This window comes from Nerophis ophidion, linkage group LG02 (genome assembly GCF_033978795.1).
Source record: "Nerophis ophidion isolate RoL-2023_Sa linkage group LG02, RoL_Noph_v1.0, whole genome shotgun sequence".
NCBI classification, from domain to species: Eukaryota; Metazoa; Chordata; class Actinopteri; order Syngnathiformes; family Syngnathidae; genus Nerophis; species Nerophis ophidion.
In genome coordinates, this window is record NC_084612.1 from 72,007,295 (window position 1) to 72,020,394 (window position 13,100).

A 13,100-nucleotide genomic window follows, 5' to 3' on the forward strand; every position below is an offset into this window, starting at 1 on the left:
CAACATATTATTGTCTTAAGGTGCCACATAGTATAACAATATTAAGTAATTTTCTTTAAAATATTTGGCTTTATGCAGACACACTCAGAGCTTTTGTCTACATCATGAAGATATAGTCAATAAAAACTATACAAAGTTGTTAATGTTATGTAATCATGACATTAGCACGATTAAACAACATCAAGGGGTTAATTAGTACGTTATCTTAATCGCAAGAGGTGGAGGTTTTGGAGTTTTTCCCTCCCTTGTCACTAACATTTGAGTGACAGACATTTTCACCAATCAGAATCGTTGAGCGTCGCGTCCTTTGCTTCGTGGCCAAACAAAAGTGTAAAACTAGTTTGAAGGTTCTTTTTTAATTTTCTTTAATTTTGTATTGCCATCACCACATTCTGGTTCGTTTGTCTGTGTTGATGGGCTCATTTTGCCCGTCCAGGTTGAAGCTGAAATATTCCCAAAGCAGGACATTTGGCTTTGTAATCATATTTGTTTCTTCCTTATTTTTGTTACTGTGAAAACTACTAACTCGCAAGTCGGTAATAGGTAGGCATGAATCCTGCGTGTGTAAGCTCGAAGTTCAGTTCCCTGCCCACCAAGACAAAGATTGTGAATGACTGTCTAGAAGGCTTACTACGTTCAGTTAATTGTACTGTTAAATAAACACAATCAGGTGCTGAGAGTGATTCACAGAGTGAGACCTCTTTCTCCTGGTTTAAAGCATGAGAACAGTATTTCAACTTAATTTGAATTAATTGTTGAAATAATTGATTTATTGACTATTAGTCCGGGCCAAGTCACTATTAAATGTTTTCCAAGGTGCAAGTATGGTGTTTGTAATTAGCGTACACAAACATGCTGTTTCCTTAAACACTTTTGACTGGCCAGGAGGCTAAGGATGCAAGGCTCACTCAAGTTCTGGTAATTGCAGAGAGAAAAAAACCTTAGTTATTTATGGAACTATTTAAAACTCAATGTCGATTTCATGTGGATTCATCGTGCAGCCCTATTTCTGACATTTAGTTTAGAAATGTGTGCAGTGGCACGAGCACAATGTGTTGTTTGTGATGGTGAGGATGACTCTGAGAATGTGATGCATAAGGCGGAGGCATGTTAATGACATGTTTACCACCACAGATTCCCCTTCACATGTTTTGTCTTTGCAGGTCTATCGTTATATTTCGAAGATGGCCATGACGACGTAGATGATTGTGAGTACAATGCTTGAAAAAAATTAGAAAATAGCTATCTGTTTGTCTACAGGTAAAACCAACAAAATGTAATATTGTGAAATTTCAATCCTTTCTGCAATTCAACTTCAAATGTGAAACTAATATGTGCTACAATCTCATTACAGATATGTCAAATCTTTATTGTAATTTTGATGATCATGGCTTACAGTTTTTGAAAACCCCAAATTTTGTGAGAGTTTCAATTCAAGGTTTTCATAAGCTATAAGCCATATTCATTAATATCATATTAAAAGACAGGATTTCCCCTAACTTAGTTGATTGTGGTGGCCCGCCATAGCAAAATATTAGCCTTAACCTTAAAAATTAGTTGTTTTTTAACGTAAAAACAAATTGTTGTATAATGTAGCGTCCAGAAGACACAAAGTCCGACACTCTTTTTAACGTTTATTACCAATTTTATGCTGACAACTGGCCCAATTCCAACAAATAATGCCTGCCGTACACAATAACACAAGGAAGGATCACAGCAGCGCAAAGCTGCAGAGACCCCGCGGAGTGAGAGAAGTAATGAAGTCTTCAATAACACCATAAATAGATGCTGGAAATGTTTCCAGTCATTTTTAACGAAGAAAGTGTGACTAAAAGAATTGGAGAAATCTCTCGGGAGAAAAAAAATCTCAAAGTACATTGTACAATGAGCATTAACAATTGAAAAATAGAGCTAAACGATATGTAAGAAAAATAAATGTTAATACAAATTAATGACAACAGATTTGTTTTAAATATATGTGTACTTTTTTTGGCCTTTTAAAAAAAAAAAAATGCTTCGTAGGTAATTAAATGATGTGTTGGTATGTTGCTATCATGTTGGTATGTTTGCTATCGAGGGAAACTGTGAAAAATACTTAAAACATCTTGTCATGAACCTTAGTTTCACCTTGTAAAGCTAATTGCTGTCATAAAATAACCTTGCACAATATTCAAATTGTTTGAGTCACCTGTACCTACCACTGTTTGTCTGCCTGTCGGTCTGTCTCTCAGTTTGTCTGTCCCTCTTAAAGAAGGGCGCATTATTGAAATTATATTTAATCAAATTTACTTTTGCCTCTTGGGCATTCCAAGAAATCCAGCAGGGGTACTCCTTGGTAAGATTATGCAAGGGAGTGGTTATCCCTAACATCTGTTCGAAGGAACAATTGCATGGATTACACAACATGTACGTAGCGCGTCAGTCCACGTGCTTACCCATGAATATGTCACGCTTGAGCATGACACAGCACTTAAACTAGTTAAACAATCCAGACTTGAGGTGTCAAACAGTGTTTCAACAACGCCGAGAAGTAAGTGCTTAGTGAAGTTTAAGAATTGTTGATGGAAGCGCAACATAAGCAGATATTACTAGGAAATTAACAAGTTATAATAATAGAGAGATGCTACAATAACAACTGTTGGTGTCTCAGCATTGTCACAGTCAGTGCACAACACTTAAGGGGAGGGCGGATTGATCCATAAAATAATGAAGTCTATATCAGTATATTTTCGATACTAGAGTGATTGGGTCGATTTTCTTATTTTCTCAAAATCATATTTTGTTGTTTTTGTTCATATTTACAACCTCCAAGGATAATTCTTGGAGACATGAGGACTTTGAAAGTAAAAACCAAATAATTTAAATGAGTAATATAAGTTTTGTTTAGTTACAGGGTACTATTGAGTTTGTTTTGCTTAAAAAATTGTATGTAATAAGAGAGAACTTGATTAAATATTGTGTTTTTGATTGATTGAGTGAAACTTTTATTAGTAGGTTGCACAGTACAGTACATATTCCATACAATTGACCACTAAATGGTAAAACCCGAATAAGTTTTTCAACTTGTTTAAGTCGGGGTCCACGTTAATCAATTCATAGTAAATTGTGTTAATATGTCAATAGCACTCACCATAAATAAATTGAAACATTTACAGTTAGGACGTGATTGGTATTGGTATCATCCAATCTCACTCATGGGTGATCAGATTAGGAATTCTGTAATAATAATGAACTAATAGTTTTTTTGTTTCCTGATGGTGTAACACATATTTCATTAGTATACATTACACACTTTGTTGAAATAAAAATAAATATCTAATTGACCTATGAGGTTAAAACAATTTAACCATACAATTTTACATTGTAAAAATGACAATATATTTTACGGTAAAAATATGGCTGCTCAGTCAACAACATTTTACCGTAAAAAAACAGTGGTACTGTTTTTCTATTCACAGTAATATATGGGAAATAAAACCACCACTATAGATTTTATGGCAAAAAATGTTCTGTAGCCAGAATGTTTTACATTTTTTGAAAATATAAACTGCTCAAGAAAATAAAGGGAACGCTTAAACAACACAATGTAACTCCAGGTCAATCACACATCTGTGAAATCAAACTGTCCACTTAGGAAGCAAAAACTGATTGACAATCAATTTCACATGCTGTTGTGAAAAGGGAATGGACAGTCTGTAGTGTGTTTTCCCACTTTAACGTTGAGCTCCATGGGTTCATATAGTTGATTCCCATTGATATTTTTTGTGTGATTTTATTGTCAGCACATTCAACTATGTAGTATTTAATAAGAATATTTCATTCATTCAGATCTAGGATGTTATTTTAGTGTTCCCTTTAATCTTTTGAGCAGTTTATGTAACGATCAAATGCATAATGTAATAATATCCTTGTATATTTATGTTTTACTCACTGTTACATGCAGCCCTTTGAGTACAGTCATAATTACAATGTAGCCCTCAGTGAAAACAAGTTTGACACCACTGTGTTAGACCAACCACAATTTGTGTCAACAAACACTGTTGTTATGAAATACAGTTAAATCCAACTGGAATTTGACTGGTGGCTCTTGATTCGCCCATTCTCAGACTGGCTAGGAGTTACAGTATTGACCTGAGACAGTTAACCACAAATTGAAGTGAATTAGCAGGCTGTTATGTGCTGCATATTTAATGTCATGTTGTATGGCCATAAAAGTCAACTCTGGTCTCTATTCTGCAGTTGGATTTGACGATTATGGTTCTGAGTGCGACGGCATCCGCATCACAGCCTTTCTTGACGCGGGACAGGACAACTTAACGCCGCTTGGGAGGCTAGAGAAATACGCCTTCAGTGAGAATGTGTTCAACAGGTAAGAGATCTTAAACAAAAACTCACTCCAGACATACTTTATGTAATTATGAACTCATTGTTTACATTGAGTGCTAGAATGACTGCAAAATTGTTTAATCCTAATCAGTGGACCACACTTTTTTGACATTTTGTCTAGGTTTCACAATCTTTTTGTGAGACAAGAACACATTTTTCTTTTTGTATGCATTCTAACTCGTAAATAAACACTAGCAAGAGTCAGCCAACAATGGAGGTAATGGGATTTTCTCTTTTCCACCTATAAAGCGCTCTAAAAAAACCTCCTATCAACGTTTTATGTACATGCTGTAATTAAATATGTACTGTAGTAACATTGTTAATAACATGTCATATTTACATGTTTCTGTTTTTTTTTTTAAACATACGGTGGCACATTTTTTCACAGACTTATCACAACGTTTACCATTTCCTTCAACAACTACTACTACTAAAAATAATAAAAAACATTAGAGCCAACAGAGACTACTTTGGGACAAATTATGTTCCAAAACCTTATATTTTTGAGCCGTAATATAAGGAGGATGATCAACAAGTTTTAGAAGCTGAGTGATAAACAGATCCAGCAAGTAGCAGTCATGATAAAAACTAAACCTGAAATAGGAACTACAAATATAATAAAACAATTACTTACTGTATAATGTCTGCTCTCCTCTCACGTTGATGCAGACTAGTGGGATGTTTATATAAAAAATGTATGTGCAAACAAGCGTGTCTTTCTTGCGCTCTCTGGGTCCAAGTGTAATGTTAGTTGACCAAATTTTCAGTTTATGACCACAACTTTCTACGATACAGGTGAGATGATTTATAATTTAGGATAACGTTTTACCAACTTAGAGGCAATGCAGCAGCTGACAAGTTCAGTATGTCAAGAGCTGCATAAGCTAGTTACCTCTCTGTGATCACGGTCCTTCTAAAAGTAGTTCCTGTGCATTAGTGCTCATATCAACAATACTGCTAACACTTGGTTAATATCCAGGTCACGACATGTAAATGGAGTATTATTTATGATTTCTGGATGTTTTTTTAGAGTGATTTTATGGGCACAATAGATGACTCCTATTAATTTCATCGTTAGCCACCTCGTATTTGCCGTATATTACAAAGTAGAAAAGAAAAAAGAAAAACTTAGCAGGCTTGGTGAATGGTATATACTTTCTGTAATGGTGTATACTTTCTCTATTTCTGTAAAAAAATTATATACACATATGTGTATACGTATGTATATATATAAATGTATGTATGTGTGTGTGTGTATATATATATATATATATATATATATATATATATATATATATATATACACATATACTTGTGTATATACCGTATTTCCTTGACTAGCCACAGGGCATGTAATGTGCACCTGCCTTGAATTACTGCCGGGCAAAACTCGCTCACCAAATTAATAAGCGCATGCTTACTTTTACCGCCGGGTCAAATTCGTGACGTCACGAGTGACGCTTCCCCTGTCGTTATTTTCAAAATGGAGGAGTTTTATTTGCCTTTACTGTGTGTAAACTAGGGGTCTTGTTTCACAGCCGTACAGATCACATTAATGGTTGTGATATAAAACAATTTTACCACTCTTACTAATATGCGCCACACTCTGTGAACCCACACCAAACACAATTCTGGAAAGTATTGGCTCTGTCCAAGAGTCACGGATACACGGCATTATGGGTAATCCCTATGCTGCGTTTATAATGTGCCACAGAGCCAATGCTCTCCAGAAATGTGCTTGGTGTGGGTTCACAGAGTGTGGCGCATATTAAGAGTTTTAAAGTTGTTTATATCACTACCATCAGTGTAAAAGGTATGGCTGTTGAGCAAGTCTGCATTGCAATCTCGTATGAGAAGCAGCGAAATGCATGCGTCATGCCAGCACGCAGAAAGTGGGCGCGATGACATGATGTAGAGCAGTGGTCCCCAACCACCGGGCCGTGGACGCAAAATACATTTTTTTTTTTTTTTATCACACTCAATTTTTTACTGCATGCCATCGGTAAGCGCAGGGGTGAGAAGAGGTTTTAAAATTATTAGCGCCTGCTTACTTTTACCGCATGCTTTGATTAAAGCGCAGGAGTGAGAAGAGGTTTTGAATTAATTAGCGCCCCGGCGGCTATTCAAGGAATTGCCACAGGGCATGTAATGTGCACCTGCCTTGAATTACTGCCGGGCAAAACTCGCTCACCAAATTAATAAGCGCATGCTTACTTTTACCGCCGGGTCAAATTCGTGACGTCACGAGTGACGCTTCCCCTGTCGTTATTTTCAAAATGGTGGAGGAGTTTTATTTGCCTTTACTGTGTGTAAACTAGGGGTCTTGTTTCACAGCCGTACAGATCACATTAATGGTTGTGATATAAAACAATTTTACCACTCTTACTAATATGCGCCACACTCTGTGAACCCACACCAAACACAATTCTGGAAAGTATTGGCTCTGTCCAAGAGTCACGGATACACGGCATTATGGGTAATCCCTATGCTGCGTTTATAATGTGCCACAGAGCCAATGCTCTCCAGAAATGTGCTTGGTGTGGGTTCACAGAGTGTGGCGCATATTAAGAGTTTTAAAGTTGTTTATATCACTACCATCAGTGTAAAAGGTATGGCTGTTGAGCAAGTCTGCATTGCAATCTCGTATGAGAAGCAGCGAAATGCATGCGTCATGCCAGCACGCAGAAAGTGGGCGCGATGACATGATGTAGAGCAGTGGTCCCCAACCACCGGGCCGTGGACGCAAAATACATTTTTTTTTTTTTTTATCACACTCAATTTTTTACTGCATGCCATCGGTAAGCGCAGGGGTGAGAAGAGGTTTTAAAATTATTAGCGCCTGCTTACTTTTACCGCATGCTTTGATTAAAGCGCAGGAGTGAGAAGAGGTTTTGAATTAATTAGCGCCCCGGCGGCTATTCAAGGAATTACGGTATGCACATGTTGCTTTATTTGCACAGTAAAAGTATGTAAATATTTATTTACATACCTAAATTGTTTCCAAACTGTGTCTGTAACACAGCAATAAAACAGCTGATCAAAAAAAAAGAAGTCTTCGTCATGGACCCATTAGCTGTAGAAGCTAGCTCTCTAATCAGCTAAACAAACTCAAAAAGTCCACGGTGACATCTAGGTGAGTTTACTGAGAAATTTGTAAGACTGAAACAATAGAAATAGAATGACATAAGTTAATACGACTAACGTAGACGCTCGTAAATGTGTAAGCATATTAGCTCATGTATTAACAGTTTTAAGTTATACTGTAAAACTTACACACGTTGCTTGGAGTAAAGAATGAAGATTAGGAATGAATAGGAACGCTAAGGGTGGCTAAAAGACGGAATGGCACTTTTACTTCCGGCGGTTGAAAGCACTTAATGGAAGGACACTGCATCACCTCTAGATAGAAAGTCTTCCAAAAGATGGCGCCATAGCACACACAAATAAACACCCTCTTAAGGTTTTTGCTTGTTTTTTTTTGTTGTAAAATTATTTTTATTATGGCCGCCAGCTAAGAAAAATCCATAAATTAGCCGCTCCGCTTTATAAGCCGCAGGATTCAAAGTGTAGGAAAAAAGTAGCGGTTTATAATTCTAAATTTTTAGTAATTATGAATTTATTAAGATTACATGTAAGAAAAAGATTCATGTTATAGTTAAACAAACCAACTTGTAGCCGATACTATGAATGCAACATTACATTCATGACTTTACTAAGAGACTCACTTGTTTAACGAAATAGTTTGTACAAATCCAGTATTTATCAAATATAGCCATCATAGCTCATGTATTCATGAAATGCTTTATAGTGATGGAGTGAACAGATTTTCTCAAACCAGACAAAACATTAAACTAATGAAATAAACTGTGGATGTTGTAAATTTGAGAATTGATATTGTATTGATATGGTGAATGTTTTCTCAACAAAAACAACATGCTATTAACATAAATTTTGGATGTCATACAGTCTTGGACTGGCTAATATTGATATGGTGAAGATATTATTTCCACAAACGCAATCTATTGATTCTGTGGTATAGTCAGTCATGAATAAGAGGTGGGGTTTTCAGTTCATAACATCTAGTTGTCTTGCACTTTTACAAAATTTATATGTATGAAATGTCTTCCAAAGCATCTTAAAGATGGTAAAACCTCTTAAACTTCATGGGGAGATGCCTCCTGAAACTCCAAACGGGCCGACTGAACCCTGACGGATAATATTCAATTCCTCTGTTTTTAACCTCACTGCAATCTGTGATATTGGAAAGGTGAGTAATGGGCACATTTCCCCAAAGCAGTCAGGATGCAGATTGCAAATAGGTGCCATATCTGGCAGGAAATACTGAAATAGTGTGTAGTTCTAGTGTGAACTTGTCAACTCACTTGAGTCAAATTATACCACAGTTGTTACTTCATTTTTTATACGGTGAGTGTGAGGTGGCTAATACAGTTTTTAGTTCACAGAAAGGGATGGGCATTGTAGATGGATGATATGCTTTTGAAGCATTTAGTTTGCTGCCAAGAACATACACAGAACGTTTTGTGGAAAATGTCAATTGTAAATATTGCAATAGCATATTTGCAGTCTGAAGCTAAAGTGAATGGAGTTAGGTTCTTTAAATGATTGAAGTTAGCGCATCATCATCTCTGTTGCTCTGCTTTCACACATTCCTCAGTCAGTAGCTTGGACTTAATTTATTTTGTTAGTTATTGTGCACTTAAATGTTTCCCACAGCACTACAATGTATCTATGGTGGTCAGTTGGGGAGGCCAAATAAGGTTATCAATTTGCATAATTTGCAGTGACACATGTGCTTAGAATTAGATGAACCTTCGTTCTCAACAAGGCCAATACAACATTTTTGCATCTTTTTTGCGACTTGTTGGTAACCTACTGCTTTCTCAGAAGAGCAATACATGCTTTTCATGCTAGAGTATCCATAATTCAATAAGACCTTAAAAATTCACTACATGTGTTGCAATTTTCCTTTTGAAGAAACACGATTAAGAGAGGTCTGAATACTCGTAAATATAGTGACTAAGTCGTTAAATTGGCAATACTAATCCCTAGGGGTGTAACAGTACACAAAAATTTTGATCCGGTATGTACCACGGTTTAGAGGTCACGGTTCGGTTCATTTTCGGTACAGTAAGAAACCAACAAAATATACATTTTGGGGTTATTTATTTACCAAATTTGTAAACAATGGCTTTATCTTTTTAACATTGGGAACACTATAATAATTCTGCCCACGTTAATCCACATTAAACTTTCTCAAGTTGTTGCTTGGATTAAAAAAAATGAAAAGTGCAACATTAAACAGTTTCAAGTCAACTCATCATGCTTAATTTATTACAGAATTTGGGAAGTTTGTAGTTGATTTTTATTATGTAAATGTTATATTTTTATCAACATGTGATAGCAGGGACCCTGCCATTCAAAACTAGGTTGCTACATTACTAATGATTTTTGTAACTATAGCTGAACAAATAGTACAATAGCAATAAGAGAGACTATTCATCCCTAAACACCATGGAGTTCATGTAGGCTTAATGATGCAGTTACATTATTATACACACTATCAAAGACCGAAACTCTTCATTTAACATAATGTCCTTTTTTGCTGCTTCAACACAGCTCAATCAACACTGTCCGTAACACACACACACACCGCAAAATGAGCTAACGTTACGCTAAAAGCTAATTAGCCTTCACCTCAAGCCAGGACTGCGAGCGAGCTGAGCTGCAGTTTAAGTTTCTAGAATGTGAACGGGCTCATAGTGATGTTACTAGTAGTTGACTTGGGAGTGTTTAGTATAATTTGGGGAGAGTACGCTGCCTTATGCTCACCTGCTAAACACCTATCTGCTCGACGCTGGAACGCTGACTCCATGCGCTCTGAATACGCACTGCTGAATTGATGTTACCGCTATGGTTGTAACCAATCAGATGGTTGTGTGGGTGGGACAATGCTGGGTGCTGTGTAGTAGACAGAGGCAGAAAGCAGAGCAGCTTGTTAAGACTTTAGCTTAGGCGGCTACTTCATATGTTCGTGTGGAAACTCGTTCGGTACACCCCCGCACCGAACCGAAACCCCCGTACTGAAATGGTTCAATACAAATACACGTACCGTTACACCCCTACTGATCCCTCATGTTACATATTCTTATGTAACAAGTAACAACAGTTTTATAGATTTCCTACTAAAATTAGACGTACGTTCAAATCCAGAAAAACTACACGTCAGTAAAAATGTAGATGTATCAAAGTGTTTGCGCGCACATTTCTTTGTAACATCGTAATCAACGTTGAATTGATCTCAGGTGTTGACATGGCACGCCAAGACCATGCCTAGGTCACGCCATCCTTTGAATATGCAAATCATATTGAAAGTAGCCATGCGTTTAAGTGCTGCACATTGTGGCCGATCACGAGTCAGTAAGAGGGGCTCGTTTCTTGTGTTTGGAGCGACCATCAGGGAGTTGAAATTGCTGTGTGCTGTGGGAACGGCAGGCTGAAATAAAGAAGAAATGCTTGTATTGGAGTTGGTGTGAAGGAGGCGGGAAACAGCAACCAGCGCAGACAGAATGACCTTAAAGACTTTCACGTCAACACACTAAAGATTGCATATCGGTAGGGCATTATGGTCTCAAATACATATCTCTTTCCAAATTATACTGGTATAATTAGTAATACCGGAATGCCATCCAGCCCTACTGCTACAAATACATTACATAATAATGGTTAGGAAACACTGGGTACAACCTGGAGTTTCCTTTCCTCATGTTTACACAAGGTTTTTAATTTATTTTGTAAAGAGAGTTTTATATGAATATGATTGTAGTTTCCTCTTGAAATGACTATTAAAAGTTGTGGGGTTTTTTACGTCTGGAAGACTGTCTGCATTCTTGTGAGTGTCGATCAAATCCTTGCAAGAGCCTTCTATGTTGCAGTAACTGAAGACATCAAATACGTACTAAGTTTTTTCCGGTCAGAGCAGACGTTCCCTGCTGTAACAATGGTGTGTGTTTATTATGTTTCCTGCTGGTTAAAAAAAACAAAAGAACACAAAAAAGAATGCATCGCTTTTGTCCTCACATGAACCTTTTTTGTTATAATCAGACTTTCTCAGTGCTGCTGTTTGGGAAGGCAGGCAGGCTGATTGACACTGTTGTTGCTTTTCAGGCAGATTGTTGCTCGCGGGCTACTCGATGTGCTCCGCGAGTTCAGCGATAACGAAAATGACTTTATCAGTGTCATGGAGACAGTGGCCAGAATGTCAGAAGACGGAGGTAGATAATATTTCCCTCTCTTGTACGAGTTGTTCATTTTACGTATCTTTACCTGACCCGTAACTTTATGACTTCAGAGCCAACCGTGCGAGCCGAGCTGATGGAGCAGGTGCCCAACATTGCCATGTTTCTACACGAAAGTCGACCCAACTTCCCCGCTGCTTTCTCCAGATACTTGGTACCCATCGTAGTCCGGTATCTAACTGATCCGAACAACCAGGTAGCTTTCCAAGCCTGTTTTCTTCAGGAACATTGGGAGTAGCTTTCGAACCACCCACTGCGTATTTTTCAGGTGCGAAAAACCAGCCAAGCGGCGCTTCTGGTGCTCCTGGAGCAAGGCCTCATCTCCAAGGCTGACATGGAGTCCAAAGTTTGCCCGGTTCTACTGGACCTCACAGAACCCAGCAGCGACGATGATTACAAGATCGAAGCTGTTGCTGTAAGTTGGCTCTCAATAGTATAGTGGACCCCTGGAACTCAATGAAACACAATCCTTTCTGGGATTAACATCACAATGTTTTTATGTTGCTTTGAATATGCCAGTTTTAAAGCACCTGGACTAAAAACAAAGAAACTATGGATAATCTTAACATTCTTTTAATATACTGAATAAACAACACAGAAATTTAAATTAAAGGTGAAAAAAAGCACAGTCATATAACAATATACCAATAAATGATAAATAACCAAAAAGCACAAAAGTCAAACAATGTACTGATATGAATCAGTTTAAGAAAGTGTTCGGTCAGAAAGTGTTTACAAAATACACAAAAGAAGAATCCTGATAAGGTTTTTGAAAATTGGATAAACTTTTTCATCTCATTGTGTGATTCACAATTTACCTAAATATTCACAAAACCTTTAATGTTTATTATTAATGGATTCAATCATGTTATGAATTTAAAAAAGGAAATAAAAGTGCAATGGAAAATGGGGTAGCATTTCCTTCTTCCTACTCCTTTTTGAACACACTACGATAAGAAACTGGAAATATGTGGTGTATGATATTGTAATTGTCTCGTAATAAACTTCAATGGGAACTGTACTTTTTTGGGGGGAATTTTGCCTAGTGTTTATAATCATGAGGGACAAGAAAACACAATTATTTTTTTATGCATTCTAAAGCCTAGATAAATAAATAAATGATAAATGGGTTGTTCTTGTATAGCGCTTTTCTACCTTCAAGGTACTCAAAGCGCTTTGACACTACTTCCACATTTACCCATTCACACACACATTCACACACTGATGGAGGGAGCTGCCATGCAAGGCGCCAACCAGCACACATCAGGAGCAAGGGTGAAGTGTCTTGCTCAGGACACAACGGACGTGACGAGGTTGGTACTAGGTGGGAATTGAACCAGGGACGCTCGGGTTGCGCACGGCCACTCTCCCCACTGCGCCACGCCGTCCCTTAAATAA

At 37.4% G+C, this 13,100-nt stretch overlaps 1 protein-coding gene across 2 annotated transcripts in view; it reads left to right on the forward strand.

The window, feature by feature from the left end:
* The window catches only part of ppp4r1l (protein phosphatase 4, regulatory subunit 1-like), a 34,239-nt gene that overhangs the window by 5,323 nt on the left and 15,816 nt on the right, over positions 1 to 13,100 (forward strand). For both annotated transcript variants that reach the window (XM_061890067.1, XM_061890068.1), the window contains exons 2-6: positions 1,164 to 1,208; positions 4,240 to 4,369; positions 11,572 to 11,678; positions 11,756 to 11,898; positions 11,971 to 12,117. In XM_061890067.1, coding sequence (XP_061746051.1) covers positions 1,164 to 1,208; positions 4,240 to 4,369; positions 11,572 to 11,678; positions 11,756 to 11,898; positions 11,971 to 12,117 — 572 coding nt within the window. The remainder of the gene's footprint in view (positions 1 to 1,163; positions 1,209 to 4,239; positions 4,370 to 11,571; positions 11,679 to 11,755; positions 11,899 to 11,970; positions 12,118 to 13,100) is intronic.